Source organism: Papilio xuthus, unplaced genomic scaffold (genome assembly GCF_000836235.2).
Source record: "Papilio xuthus unplaced genomic scaffold, Pxut_1.1 DF829758.1, whole genome shotgun sequence".
Taxonomy (NCBI): Eukaryota; Metazoa; Arthropoda; class Insecta; order Lepidoptera; family Papilionidae; genus Papilio; species Papilio xuthus.
Genome location: NW_013528891.1, coordinates 2,327,917 through 2,343,162, shown reverse-complemented (window position 1 = coordinate 2,343,162; position 15,246 = coordinate 2,327,917). Strand labels below are relative to the sequence as shown.

At 31.0% G+C, this 15,246-nt stretch overlaps 4 protein-coding genes across 4 annotated transcripts; 3 read left to right on the top strand and 1 right to left on the bottom strand.

Annotated features, from left to right (window-relative positions):
- Window positions 1-287: 287 nt before the first annotated feature.
- Window positions 288-5,413, top strand: LOC106119403 (stromal membrane-associated protein 1). The gene is made up of 5 exons (XM_013314398.1): window positions 288-532; window positions 3,407-3,537; window positions 3,841-4,019; window positions 4,308-4,416; window positions 4,496-5,413. Exons 1-5 carry the CDS (start codon window positions 415-417, stop codon window positions 5,201-5,203), a joined length of 1,245 nt encoding a protein of 414 aa, XP_013169852.1. The 5' UTR covers window positions 288-414; the 3' UTR covers window positions 5,204-5,413.
- Window positions 5,414-7,290: 1,877 nt separating this feature from the next.
- On the top strand, window positions 7,291-9,785 carry LOC106126096 (protein DENND6A). Its single transcript, XM_013323599.1, has one exon. The coding sequence runs from the start codon at window positions 7,502-7,504 to the stop codon at window positions 9,185-9,187; it is 1,686 nt and encodes a 561-aa protein (XP_013179053.1). The 5' UTR covers window positions 7,291-7,501; the 3' UTR covers window positions 9,188-9,785.
- A 1,449-nt stretch (window positions 9,786-11,234) lies between these two features.
- Window positions 11,235-13,142, bottom strand: Tim23 (translocase of inner mitochondrial membrane 23). The gene is given in 3 exon segments (NM_001312221.1): window positions 11,235-11,987; window positions 12,394-12,501; window positions 12,860-13,142. Coding segments are annotated over 3 exon segments (582 nt in total). The 5' UTR covers window positions 13,074-13,142; the 3' UTR covers window positions 11,235-11,727.
- A 209-nt stretch (window positions 13,143-13,351) lies between these two features.
- On the top strand, window positions 13,352-15,169 carry LOC106117691 (sister chromatid cohesion protein DCC1; the record flags this gene model as incomplete). Its single annotated transcript, XM_013312133.1, has 4 exons — window positions 13,352-13,562; window positions 13,637-14,445; window positions 14,538-14,701; window positions 14,775-15,169. Coding segments are annotated over 4 exons (1,290 nt in total), but the record flags the coding sequence as incomplete, so codon positions are not given.
- Window positions 15,170-15,246: the final 77 nt, after the last annotated feature.

Here is a 15,246-nt window from a genome sequence, read left to right as displayed (position 1 = left end):
ACACAAATCATTGGTGACAGCTAAGTGTCATAACAATCATTGACTTTTAGTGATGTACCTACATAAGAAGCATTTTATACCATTATTGTAAACCAACTTTGACTGTTGGCCAAGTCTTTAATTGTATATCTTTTAAGTTGGAGAATACTATTTTCTTTTTAAATTTTTCTTTTCTACTATTGGCATATAAATAGTTTAGTTTTTAATTGTAATGAATTAGAAGCTTACCATAGATCACATGAAATACTAAAACTAGATTACATCACTAAAAATTGAATTTGCTGTCACTTCCCGCTTTATGGATAGAAATAAAAAATATGTGGTGTAGTTTTTGCTTCTTGTCTTCAAGTCTCAAATAAGTTCGCTTACCATATCCACCCATATTTTCTTATTTTCAATAAATAAATAACTGAAATGACTTCTAAAAGTGAAAAAGATCGAGCTAAACAAATCCAAGATCGATGTCAGAATATATTGATGCAAATGCTAAAGGACGAAGATAACAAATACTGTGTTGATTGTGACGCCAAGGGTGAGTTGAATTTTCCTTTTTTAATATAATGTTTTATTTTAAAACTATTACAAAATTTAAGTTTAAATGCTAAGTTATTTTAAAATGTTGTATTGCTAAAGGCGATGAAATTAAATACAGTTTATTGAACTCGTAACCGATTCCTAAAACTGTACTATTGACTCATTCATATTGAAAATATTAATCTTATTATCGTATAGAGCCTAATTTATGCTCACCTTGTATTCACGGACTATAAGACATACAATTTTTAAAATGAAAAGATCTCTGTCCATACTTTTATCATTAATTGGGAGATTACATATTTGATTTTAACATAATCAGTCACAGGTCATCTTGCCCTTTTTTCTATTGAGTGTTAAAGGCAAAGTTACATTAAAAGTAGTTCTACTATGTATTATTTATTACTTATTTAGGATACATACAATATATAGTAAGTATACATTTTGTTCTTTATACTTGATAATTGTTCAACTTGATATGAACTTATGTAGTCATCATGTATCTCTTTTTGCGTAAATTGTAAATAATTAATACTTATATACTTTAAATAAACCAATCTAAAATATAGTAGATAATTGCATCATAATTATAAATGTTTATTTATTATGCACTAGGTCAAGGTAACTAAGTTTCTCTTAAGAATAGTTTGAAATCATTGGAATCATCATCGGCTCAAATATAAAAATTTGTATCTCAATTCTTAATGGTGAATGAAAGAAATGACAATATATTTTGTACAAGTATTTTAATGCCCCATATATTTATATGTAAATTTTAATGCATGTCATATTTATTGCTACACATTTACTGTTGACCACAACTTCCTCTGTTTCTTTAGATTACAAATACTATAAAAAAAGCCTATGTTACTTAGTTATTTTCTATTGAAAGTGTCATCATAGTATATCTAGACATTTGGAGATTTCCCGGAACAAATGTAGAGTAACAGACAGACAGACATAAATCAGAACATGTAAATTTAACAAGTAAATTAAGTTGTTGAATTTCATTTATCTTACTCATCATTAGGTCATAGTTTTTGTTTGTTGGCCTATTGTTGATGTATAGAATGTCATTATTTAAAATACAGAAGATCACAAAGGTATAAATATAATCAAAACATGTCAACAAATAATTTAAACAATTATAGTGTCAATATTGTGACCTCTTGCATACCTTATTCTATTCTAAAACCATAGACGAATTGAGCGTCAATAGCCTAATGGTTAAGTGTATGGATTTCTGATCATGATGTTGGAGGTTAATTCCTGCCATTCCACTATTGTCATATACCATAGTCCAGCACAAGCATTAAGCTCTATGCTACAAAAAATATTAGTAAAGTAACCAAAATCTGCTGATATATAATAAGATTCTTGAATGATTTCCTTATCTTTTGCAATGATAAAATTTATATTTAAATAGCTGTCGCCCGACCTTCCTCGCAGAATTGAAAAAGAACTTAATTAGTAATATATGTGTTCTTCTAGACTATGTTCTACATCCATGTCAAATTTCATCATGATCTGTTGAGGTATTCTGGAGATACCTTCAAACAAACGTCCATCCATCTAAACATTCACATTTATAATATTAGTAAATAGTAAGATAGATATGAAGTTTTGCTTTGAAATTGTATTTTTTATTTTATTTTGTCTATTTAATGGTGCGTCATGTAAAATATATATTAAAAATTAAACAAACAATGTACTGATATCAACTAAAAGCCTTTCTTTATCTGTATAACAATTTAATATTAGATAAAGTTTATGTACAGTGATAAAATAATATAATAGGCATGTAATTTCATATTCTATTTAATACTACTCATAATTCATATAAACAAGTTCATAATTTTATATATCTTACTTCTTAGTAATATTATAAATGCGAATGTTCTGATGGATGGATGTTCGTTTGAAGGTATCTCTAGAACGGCTTAATGGATCCTGATGGAATTTGGCAAGGGTGTAGAACATTGTCTGGAAGAACACATAGGCTACTAATAATGTGTGTACAGAGTGGCGGGCGACAGCTAGTGAATACTAAATATATGAACTAGGGTGCGCTTAAAAAAAAATGATATTTCCATATAATTAAAACTATATTATGTATTAGAATTGTAAAACAATTAACACGAGTTTTAATAAATTAAACCAGATAAAGTTATTTTGCTTATAAAAGTGTTATCTTTCAGCGAAAAAATTTTACTTTAGGTCCTTCTTTATTGACATTTCCTCAGCGAAGCCAGGGTAGATTGTTAATTCAAAGTTAATTATAACAGGAAACTGTTAATATTTCGGCTGTACAATGTAGTACAAGGGTGTTACAAGGTTAATAGACAATGTAATTATCGTTAACATCTAGCTAAAATAAAATTTGTTTTCGTATCTAAATTACATATTGGATTGATAATTGATACTTTACGGAAATTAAAACATTTTCCCCTCGCACGACAAAAATATGTTTCCGAGAATAGGGCTAGTCACTTTTCCCGGTAAAACCCAAATAAATACACCTTTACTGTTACGAAGTGACTGCGGACCGATATCAGATGTACGAATACAACTTTTTTTTTTATAATTTCACTTGACATCTATGTTTTTAAACAAAAGCACGTAACTAAAATAATTTTGTTAAACTGAATCACTTAACACGTTCAATGCCACTTTTACGCACTAAAGTTTCGAGCCGCTAGGACTTAACCCTTAATTCAACGAATTTTTTTGTAGCAAAACTGTTTTTTTTTAGTAAAGTCATACTTACGTAATTTTCCCTTAACTAGTTCAGTAGATTTTTTTTAATTAGTTGTTCGTCACACTGGACACCATCGAAGCAAGGGTTAATGTGTTAACTAATTTATACATTCAGGTCCACGATGGGCGTCATGGAACCTCGGTATTTTCCTGTGCATTCGCTGCGCCGGTATCCATCGTAATCTTGGCGTTCATATTTCCAAAGTGAAGAGCGTCAACCTGGACTCCTGGACACCGGAGCAAGTGGTAAGAAAACTTAGGTCTAATGCAATTTGTACGTGGGGCTTTAGAGAGATGGCTCACGAAAATAAAAGCCAGTGTTTTATTTGTTATAATGTATTTAAGACATTATTAGTTAAAATCAATTGGATGGAATAGCGCGCTTTCGTTACCAAGTTAAGTCACAATTATTAGTGAGGGGACATAAAGGTTGATATTTTAATAAGGCTAGTGTTGCGCCGATACACCGGCACAGTGTCGGATTTTCTTCCTAATTCTATGAAGAAAACACTCCTTAAGATATAAACTATTTTTCTTATGACTTCCCAGGTATCTCTACAGCAGATGGGTAACTCCCGTGCCCGTGCAGTATATGAAGCTAATCTCCCGGACTCGTTCCGTCGGCCACAGAGTGATTCCTCGCTCGAAGGCTTCATACGAGCTAAGTACGAACAGAAGAAGTACATCGCTAAGGAATGGGTGCCTCCCACACTGCCTAAAGTCAACTGGTAAGTACACTGCAACTAGATTGCTTATGCTTTTTTGTAACCATGTCTAATAGATTCAGAATTTTTTCGTGACATATATGTGTTTTTCTTTGTAAGTTAACAAGTTCCATGTTATATTTTTTTCTTATAAAACTAATTGTACCGAATGCGTTAGTTGTCACACTCCATGTCCTATGGTCAATTGGCCCATACGTTTTAAGGCGTAAAAGTTTGACACATTAAATAAGCAAAACTTAGTTCACCACCGAGTTAATGGATTCTTCTAAACTATATTTAATTCATTTGCAGGGACAAAGAGATAGATGAAGAATTGGAGCGGCAAAAGAGAAAAAAAAAGTCGACCACATCTACGCTGGGACCACTCCCCGCGCCTACAGTCGGCGACAAGAAGTACAACGTGAGTTTGTTACACTACAAAATTAGCTTGTTAACCTTTTTCATCCTTTACATATCGTTAAATTGTTTTTTTTTTACAGAAATCAGATGTTATACCGAGCTTACCTAAGCCAAAATCATCAGTTAGTCCTAAATTAGGCAGGAGTACACCAACCAGTAGCCAGACGGACACCAGTAAAAGTTCTAATGGCTCAGCTGATCTGCTCGGTTTAGACACTGGGAAAACAGAAATTAAAACAACCACAAACGACGATATATTCTCCAGTTTCTTCTCAGCACCACAAGAGAAACCAGCCGAAGTTCCGAAACCGGAGCCGAAGTCCGATTTGAAAGCGGAAGAGGAGAATTTCTTCAAACAGGCCGCTCCGACAGAGAAAGAGAAATCTAAACTAACTAAAGATAGTATACTGGCACTATATAGTCAAACACCTAATACTAATTTAGTGAATCAATTTAGTTCCGTTCCTCCCGGACAACCTCAAGCCTTCCCGTTTGCTCCAACTTACCAAACCCCCATGTATAATAATATGCCAATGCAAAATGGTATGCAACAATTCAATCAATTTCAACCAATTAATAACCAATTTCAACAGTTTAACCCTCAGATACCCCCTCAAATGCAAACAAATCCCCCTTTCCCACAGAACAACCAATTCTTCAGTAACCAACCTATCCAACAACCTCAACAGTTAACTCAGCAATTTGGTAGCTTAAACCTAGGGCAAAGTTTTCCTACTGCATTTGGACAGCCGAACACAAATGTTGCCAGTAACACGTCATGGCAATAAATGTTGCCAGATTCATCAACAATTAAAATATTGTTTACGCGTTTTCTCTAATAACGTCGCCTTATTTCAATTTGTCAAAAAACTTAGATTATGCTCACTTTTGTGTAGTAAAAACAATAGTAATCTTCTATTTCTTGTTATTCCATTGACAATAATACTAATCATTATAGTCAGTGTGTTTGACACAATAGTTTCAATTTAAAAAAAAAACCATAACAATGTAAACTTTTTCATAAATTGTGTCATTGGCACAATGATAGGACGTGTTTTAGTTTTTAATTAAAAAAACATATACTTCTGGTATATGCGATTTATTTTTTTATAATTTTTTTTACACATAATAGTTATATTGCACTTAATTTTTTATTCTAGAGCTACGTGAATATTTGTTAATGTTTAGGTATGTTTAATATTGCTTGATTGAGTAGAGAATTTTATTTTTATTACAATATTTATGCTTTGCAGTATTTTAAAACTTAATTTGATGTTTGTTAGTTTATGGGTGCCTTTTATTTTCTTGGTGCAATTTTTTTCGCTCTTGAATTATATTCATATTTATAAATATAACATTAATTCAACTGAGATTTAAACAATACATGATTATTTACAATTAATTTATTATTTACATCAAAAAATATATGTTTCTTGCGATGGAGTATATTGCTACATTATGATTTATATGTCTATGAAATAAATAATATGAAAATCATTAGAAATATATTTAACCTAGTTTCCATTACATTTCTTATAATAGCCTTTTATGTTTAGCATTCGTTTTGGTCGTAAAAGACTGAATTCTTACCACGTTATTTTATACAGGGTGTGTGGAACAAAATCATTAATAATTTTGTGTCAATTTTATTCCCAATATGTATGTAGTTGGAGTCATTGTTACATCCAAGAATAATAAACACGTTAAAAATAATTGCAAAATATCCCTTGAAACGAAAACTTAAATACAAATAATTTGATTCTTCTCTGTTTAAAGCTGATTTGTTTCGATAGTGCCTTAAACGTGCATTAGAGAAAATCTTAGCATAAAATATCATAATAATTGTTTTGTTACAGAAAATAAATTCAATTAACTTAGAAAACTCCATTCATACAAAATTAATTTCAATAAGTTTTTTTTTAGGAAAAACTGAAAATTTTATTAACATCAACTTCTGAGTGGCATAATGTTGAAAAATATTGTTCTTAATAAGGTTTTTAAAAATTTTTCCGCTCTATAATTTTTAATCACCAAATATACATTTATGCTGAATTTTAAATTTTCATTTCCTTATTTTACAATTTCGAACAGTATGTCTCCATTTGTAAAATAGTTGTTGTGAAAATAGTATTACATAAAAATGATGTGACTGATTTGTAGCCGGTAGTGTATTTAGATTTATAATTTATCATCATGGTTATTTCACGTTTGATGTATTAAGTTGATTTACAAATGTTATTGAATAATTAGCAAATAACAATGTAAATTAATTGCACTTAATTTTGGGTGTGGTCAGTTATATTGGCTCGACCCTAGCCTGCAATTCAGTCCTGTATTTTCGTTTATAAATAAACATTTTGCCCATAGTAACATTTTATTTTATTATTATTTGTGTAGAATAAAAAAGTTTCCAGCATCTTCCTTTTTTTTGCCACTCCAGTCGTCAGTAAACAAAATGCACAAGTGGTGGTTTTATTTAAAAATAAAGGAATCCTAAAAGTTAGTGGATGATAAAGAAAAAGCAAAATAAACACAGCACAAGCACACATATTAGCTATTTCTTAGAAACTCCAATATGAAGTATATTTATACTAGTATTTACAGTTATTTAACGATACATTTAAAAGTTTATAAATAATTAGAATTACAAACTTTTGTCGAAGTAATGCAAGAAACGGAACGTACTTTTTGTGTTGTACTGTTGTGCGAACGGGTACAATTCTAAATTATTTTTTATTTGTATTTCAAGTTTAATAAATTGAGAATATATTAATTGAAGTGTTGTAAATGAAATTGAAGGCAAAATGGATTATTGGTAAGTTGTAATGAAAACGTTTCTGTGAATGTAAAGATACGGAATTTATAATTTTAAAGTTTTTAGACAATTCGCTTTTCGCGCGCGCAGCCATGTTGAAGGAACAGCTGTTATGAGTCGTGCTGTTGTTGCGTCCTCTTCGTTGTTTTTATCGTGGTTAAAAAAATGTGTGTGTTTAAATATAAACAATGTTTAAACAAGGCAGTTACGACGTAAAATATAGTGAAATATTAAACTTAATGGATATGTGTTAAGAATATAATATTCAAAAATGGCTAGCGGACACCAAATTTACGAAGACATAAACATTTTAACAGAAGAAAGGGAGTTCCGAACGAAATGGAGTAGATTTTCAGAATGGTTGCACTGCATTTGTGTGGTTACTTTCGATTTAGAGTTGGGTCAAGCTATGGAATGTGTTTACCCGCCTGGAGTTAATTTGACGGATCAAGAGAAATGTAATATTTGTTACTTAGCATTCCCGGATTCGAATTCTGGTTGTATGGGAGACACGCAGTTTCATGTGCGGTTACGATCACGTACGCCTCTTTCGCAACAACAGTTGAATTATAATGAAGAGAGTGTGCCAACTTTGCGCGCCGATTCCACACATTACTGGGGCTTCGTATACTTTCGACAGGTCAAGGATCCCACTTTGCCCCGAGGATACTTTCAAAAAAGCATTATTTTACTAACTAGATTACCCTTTATTAATTTATTTTACAAAGTGATCAAGCTTGTCGCTCCAAGGCATTTTGAAGATGGCGAGAGAAGTCTGGAGGCAGCTTCGCATGATATCAACAGATGGCCGTCATTGGAAGCGGGGAAAAATGTCCTATTACCTCTCTTAGGTGCAGTTTTTCAGTCATACATACCTAATTATCAGACGGGAAAAGTTTCAAGGTCAGATATTGCTAAGCAAATACATTCAACAGGTGTTCCTCATATATTGGTCTCTATACAAGATGTTAATGTTTTTGACGCTCTTTCGAGTTTAATATCCCATTTACATTTATTATGGGAGCTTGTGTTGACTGCACAACCTATTGTAGTTATTGCGAGTTCACCGACTGAATGTTCATCATTAGTTCAAGCACTTACATACTTGATTCAACCGCTTCCATACTCAGCAGAGTATCGTCCATACTTCACCATACATGACAGTGAATTCAAAGAATTTACCAGAAAACAATTCAACCCACCTTGCGTAATATTGGGTGTTACCAATCCATTCTTTACAAAGACATTGCAACATTGGCCACATACAATTAAACTAGGTGATTCAAGCTCAGTAAAAACAAAACTGAGAAAAGTTGGCAACATAAAGTTATTAGATGCAGCTCCGGGTGTCTTCACTCATTATAAAACATTTTTAGAAAAAGATAAAACAATTATCAAGAAGCTACATAATGGAATGAGAACTGACCGTCCATCTGAGGTGCAAACAGCAATGGTTAAGAGACACTTATTAGAATTGACACAGAGCTTTATGATTCCTTTAGAGCGTTATATGGCTTCATTAATGCCTTTACAAAAGAATATATCCCCATTCCGTGCCCCACCTGTACCTAATCCATTTAATCCAGAAGACTTTTTTGCAACTCTTCAACAAGCAGGTCCTCATTTAACAACAGGTATCAAAGGTGATTGGATTGGGTTATATAGAAGTTTCTTTAGGACACCAAACTTCAGTGCCTGGTTCCATCAAAGGCATAATAATTTGACAAATAAACTGCATGCTTTGCAATTAGAGGCTTTGGCTGAAAGCGATCTTAAGAAATGGTCAGTTGGTAAGAAAGAGGTGGAGATTGTTGATATGGTGTTGAAGTTGAGAGAAGTTTTAAAGAGTGATCCTCCTGTGGCTGATAATACTCGTACATTACTCGCAAGACGTCTCGATGATCTGAACTGTGTGCTGCCTGAAGATATGAAGTCAATATTGAATGCAGCCTCGTGACATTTAAAATGCTGCGCCTCAGAGTTAAGAGGTTGCAGCGAAGACTGCAGGAACCAATCAAGATTTGACAAATCTATAATATGCATGTAAACTCATTGGACCAAAACATGGTGCAATTATTTTCTAAAATTTGAATATAAGATGCATGTCATATTGAATATTATTTCTAAATGAAAAGCTGAAATATTTATTTAGGTCTTATATTCGACACAACTGATAGTTAATAACAAAATAGGACATCTTATAAGCTGTTAAAACATCAATTCAATTCTTCTGATTCCAAATCTTTATAAAAAAATGTGCTTGAATCAATACTTATTCCAAAAATTCCTGAATTATGTAACTTTAGCAGATAAAGCTGTGAAAATTGATTTTCAGTTCTATCTCAAAATAACTCCAGCACTTGTAAATATGCACTTAGACAACTACTAAAACTAGTTTTTAATTAAAATTATTGTAAGTAACCAAAACATAACAAAATTGCCTAGAATATTTCTTAAGCTAATGTACAATTGAAGCCATAATAAATGTCTTTTAATAGAATTAATCTTACAATAAAATAAGGTTTGTGGTTGTTACAAGAAAATTATGACCAAAATAATTCATAGTATCTAGACCATTTATCAAAGCTATTATTTTTGAGTTCACTTTTCAGTCAAATATTTGGTTTTAGATTTACTTCTTTATATAAAAAGTTTTAAATATCCTTGTCTCATTATGGACCACATACACGAACTGGACAACAATTGCTTCCAAAGCTTTTGTGCGTTAATAGAAATCTTAAAATATTGACAAGTAATTGTCATCTTCGGCTAAGATATGGATATTTGTAAGAAAATTGTGTCAATGTAATTAATTCATTGAAATACATAAAGAGCACCTGATTAGTTATATGTTGCTTTAAGTAGCTCCATATGAGCATATGTTTGTCTTCAAGCTAATATATAAAGATTATGTAAATTAAATTACTAGTTATGAAGTGTAAGGAATGTCTTGAATATATAACATTTTTGAATGTCAAAGTATTATATAAAAGATACCTTGTTTGTGTGATGTGTAATAAATATTGATTGTCAATTATTTTAAAAGTAAAAGAACAACTTTTCCTACATATTTTGCAGATTATCATAATCATTTTTACTTAATTCGGTGAACTAGTTGGGAGTTCTAAACATATTAACTTTATGGACATCTATACGTTAGGCATCGCTATTTTAAAATTTCTAATTTGTGTCTATGATTTTGTGTGTGATGTTATCTTTCAAGTATGTAAAATTCCATCCAACTATGTATGAATTATATTTGTATGTTACATAATATTACTCATGTTATCAATATGTACTGTGAAGATTTCCATTACAAAGATTTTTATCTTTGTTGCTCCAACTGTTTATATATCACAATATAGTTTTGTAAACTAAAATATTATTGTATTCATATTAGAGAGGAAAATGGTCAATATATTTTGTGCCAAATATTTTGCATGATTATTTTGTACGAATTACAGAATTATTATTGCCAATAACAAGAATTTAGTTTTGAATTAAAATATTTTGGTTTTAATTATTTTGTTGCGTAGAATTAAACTTATTTCACAACAATATTTTAATTATTATTATTCATTAAGATAGGATAGGTTAATTTTAACCCTGCTAACTGAATGCTATGCTCAACCTGATTTGATTTAAAAATGTTTTATAAAATGAACACTGAAAAATCCATACTTGCATTTATATTTGACTATTCTCTTTTTTTGTGGGAATATATATTTTAAAATTTTATGATCACAGTTTAAAATTATATACTTCACTGGCGCAGTGACTCAAAGTGGGTGTTGGCCAGTAAAATTATATTATATAAATTAAATTTTTTACAATACTTATATGATATTTTATTCAGTGTTTATTCTATAAAAACTGAGCTGTAATTAGCTTCCAATTGATATTGTCTTGTAGAATAAACCATAATTTTAATTATATTATGGAAGTGGGAAAAAAGTTAATAAAAAACCTATTTTTTTTTCAAATCAATAGTTTTATTTTTTTAAAGGCTTACGGTTAATTGTGCTTCTCCTGTGTTGATCCAGGAACAATATGATCTAACAACAGAACAATCCAGGTTGGGCACATTATAAAGACAAGTGCTACAGACATGGGGTTAGTAAGTCCGATACACTTAGAGATCCTTTGGTGCCAATTGCAGTAACAACTAAAAAATAACAGTCTATATATACAAATTATATAGATAACAACTGAAGAAGCTATGCCACATTAATATAGCATTTATGGTTGAATTTAATGGCAATGAGAAATTATATTTACATATCTTACTAGCTGTCAATGTCATTTATTGTCTATGGATTTGTTTTTTTAATATTTCAGTATTTAAATTGATAATTATTCTGTGATTATGGTATTTCTTATTTCCATTAAATTCAAGTTATATAATATTTATGTAATCTTGATCATAGATATACGTAAATATTTTGCAAACCATAGTGCGGCATTGCTTATCTGTGCTATCTCTAAAAGTGAGTAGAATCACAATCTATTGTATCTCGCTTTGCTCCATATGTTGTCGTTGTCTGTAACTAATGTGTAAACTCCAGCAAGTGTTAACCCCACAGCAGCTCCTAAACCAATGGATCGTAAGCCGGCCGTGCTCTTGTATATGACACCCGTTGTGGCGGCTGCTATGAATGTGTTTGCGGTGTCTTCTTTATCTCTTAACCAAGTTACTCCAAGAGCAATGCATGAGTAGAAGGACGCAATTATACCCAATGTACAGCCTGTTGTGGTACCTGAAGAAAAAAATAGTTTTGAAATAAATTGCATCAGAGTTGATATATAGCTGTGTGAATTGCATCTGCAACTAATAATGTGTAAATTAGCACTATTACTACTATGGAGGTTAAATGAAGATGCTCAGTTAATAAAAAAAGCCATTTCATAACTATGTAAATCATTTTTGTCCTCTGCTTATTTAGAATCTTAGATATTAGAAATGCAAATGGATGTTTGTTTGAAGATATCTCCATCTGCATCAATCTCTCTGAAATTTAGTATAGTTGGAAGAACATATACGCTACCAACTGCTTTTATTACTTTTTCACATAAATACTAATATATAATAATATAAATATATAATACTTTTTAATATAAATTATTCTTTTAAAGTACTTTGCACCTTATTTTTTTAAAACAAACCTTGTTTCATAATATAGTTGACAACTTGTGTTCTTCTAACTTTTCCTGTTTGCCCAGCCAGTGTTGTTGCTCTCAGACCTTTGTATAATCCAGCCATTCCACCAAGACCTTAAAATTTTTAAATTACTAAATTTAAATAAAATTAACAATCTAATCAAATTGATTTACTAATAGACTCAATTATTGATTATAATTAATACTAATAGAATAAATAAGAGATATATTTCTTAATGGCTAAAAATTCTTATATGATAACAGCAAAATTTCAATGTTTTTGGGTAATAAATTGTACACTTGGGTACAAATATTTGCATGTTTTGGAGGTCAAAATGTAAAATTATTTTTCACTTTTTTTATAGAAACTTCTGGTAAAGTAAATTTTAAGCTTGTAAGTTATAGGGTCAAGGCGATTATTGTTGTATTATGTAAAAAGCAATAACTTTTGAGGTTATATCACACAATGTACCTGATCCAGTCATGAAAGACATTCCAATGATAGGAAGAGCCACATTAGATCTTCTTGCTGTAGAGGCCATATGGCTATCATCAGGATAGATAAATTCTGGCTGCATTTTTGGAATATAATGGGGATCGAAGTTCAAATAAGGGGATAGGTTGCCTCCACCTTGTGTCTTCTCTTCATTTTTATTTATCGGTAATATATCACTGAAAATGGACATTTTGTGTTTATTTAACTAATTCTGCTTAGGGTTAACAAAAACTAAAGTGAATGAATTCTAGAAGAAATTTGCGAGGATCGAAAAATCGAATTAAATGTCACTGAAAAAGAAACTGTCAATGTCAATGTTACTATGTGTTGCCATTATCATTCTAGGTCTGTACCAAATTAAAATCGATTTCAAGAAATCGTATGGTACGAACGATTTTTTTGACGAATATGTAGCAATTCATATAAAAGCTGATTAACTGTTGTTAAAACGACTTTATTATTTAAAAAATAACATCTTCTGATTACAGCGACCAAAGAACTCCGGAGGATGTAAGAAAAGTAATAAAAATCGCAAAGTTACACGAATCCGAGCTGACTGATATCACACAAGTATTAATGTTCCCAGATGATAGCGTTAGAAACGACAACTTGAGGCTAATGCAGTTGGATGATAAATTGCTAAAGGAAATTGAATCCGGCAATAAATTGGTATTTAAAGGTATTAAAAAACAAAATAGAGAAAAGACTGTTCTAGGATTCTGGTCCGTATGTAATCTTTATTTTTTTTCACAGGAGATCTTGATGAAAATGTTGTTTTATGCACAGAAGATAAAACTTACGATGTTAAAGAAGCAGAGACGTCCAATAGTCTTTTACTTGTACCGAAGTTATTGTACGCGGTATCAACAGGAGATGAAATTGTAACAAACGATTCAATGGAATGTGATTCCGATAACTCTTTCGATAAATCGAATAGTAGTTTAAACAAATCAAACGAGTCAGATGATGGTACATTAGAACCTAGAAAGATTGAATTCAAAGACGTTGTTAACACCTTCTTTACTTATTACGAGTTAAAACCGTGCAAGCCTCGTTTGTCTAAATTACGAAAGATTTTAGAACCAACATCATATCAAGGTCCTGAGCTTGAATATGCGGTAGATAAAGCAAAGCTCCTTAATTATGACGCTATTTTTGAACAAGTGCAAGCATCTAATGCAGAATTAGAAGTAGAATTAAATAAAATACAAGCCGTGAAAATCGATGAATACTATCGATTACTCGAATTCGATTATGAATTTAGAGTTCTCTCGTATATGTTAGATTTGATCGAAGAGAATTCATGGCCTTTGAATAGAATATCCAAAGAAACTACTTTTGAAAGTCTGAAAAATCTAGTTCCAGAGCCGGTTTTAGAGGCATTATTTAGTTTTTATACTGTAGAAACGTCTAAAGAGGATGAAATACAATATTATCAATACAAACAAGATAAAGTATGTCGATTTTTAGCAAGAGTTTTGTTGAAGAGTGCGGGTAAATTTAATTTTGCAGAGTTTCTACAAGCGTGGAGGGATTCGGTTCCTGAAGGAATGGTAACAGATGTAAGAAAATATAGGGTTTTTTTTAATTAAGAAAAGAAGGCGTAGGAAAAATGTTTCTTTTGTAAATGGCTTAATCATTTTTTTTATTTTAGGAAAGTCTTTTATCTGGAATAGCTATAGTGGATAAAAATACTACGCCACAAGTAGTATGGGGATTTTCTGAGAACGATCTTCCAGACGATATCAATGAAAGATTTAAAACATTATTCCGTACGAAGGCGAAATGGACCGTGGATGAAATATCACCGTATATTGTGTAAGATTTTATTTAAGCAAGTACTAGGTTTATTAATATGATTGTATTAATAATAAAAATGGTATTTTTTCAGGTCGTACGCAACAGAGAAATTAAATGTGAACGCATTGTTAACTAAATACGCGCGTGCGTCAACTCAAGATGGCGTTCGAGTGTTTTCTGCTAAGCATATGAAATAAGGACTAATATATTTCTCTATTACGTTAATTGTTGTTTAAATCATAGAGATTATGTTTTACATATTTTTTTAATTTCCTTATCTTTTTTTCAGTTTTTTGTCTGGTAGAAAATGTGATAAGTACATCACTAGCACACTATTTTTTATAAAAGGCTATGGTCTCTAGGACAGCCATACAGATGTAAACTTGAACTTAGTCAGGCGAAACTTTATTCCTTCTTGCTCTTTTGCCTCTATCTCTTACAAAATTAAAAAAAAAATCTGTCAAAATAACACCCTTGAAAAAAAAAGAAAAATTAAATTTAAAATGAATTTATTTCAACGTAGTTCACTTATAAAAGTATATTTCTTTTATACAATAGTTCGT

What these genes read in the sequence shown, in the direction of transcription:
- LOC106119403 (XM_013314398.1), top strand. Translation starts at nt 415, where the DNA reads ATGACTTCTAAAAGTGAAAAAGATCGAGCTAAACAAATCCAAGATCGA. An exon ending in TGTTGATTGTGACGCCAAGG is followed by an intron (nt 533 to 3,406) that starts GTGAGTTGAATT and finishes TTATACATTCAG; the next exon opens with GTCCACGATGGGCGTCATGG. An exon ending in TCGGCGACAAGAAGTACAAC is followed by an intron (nt 4,417 to 4,495) that starts GTGAGTTTGTTA and finishes TTTTTTTTACAG; the next exon opens with AAATCAGATGTTATACCGAG.
- LOC106126096 (XM_013323599.1), top strand. Translation starts at nt 7,502, where the DNA reads ATGGCTAGCGGACACCAAATTTACGAAGACATAAACATTTTAACAGAA.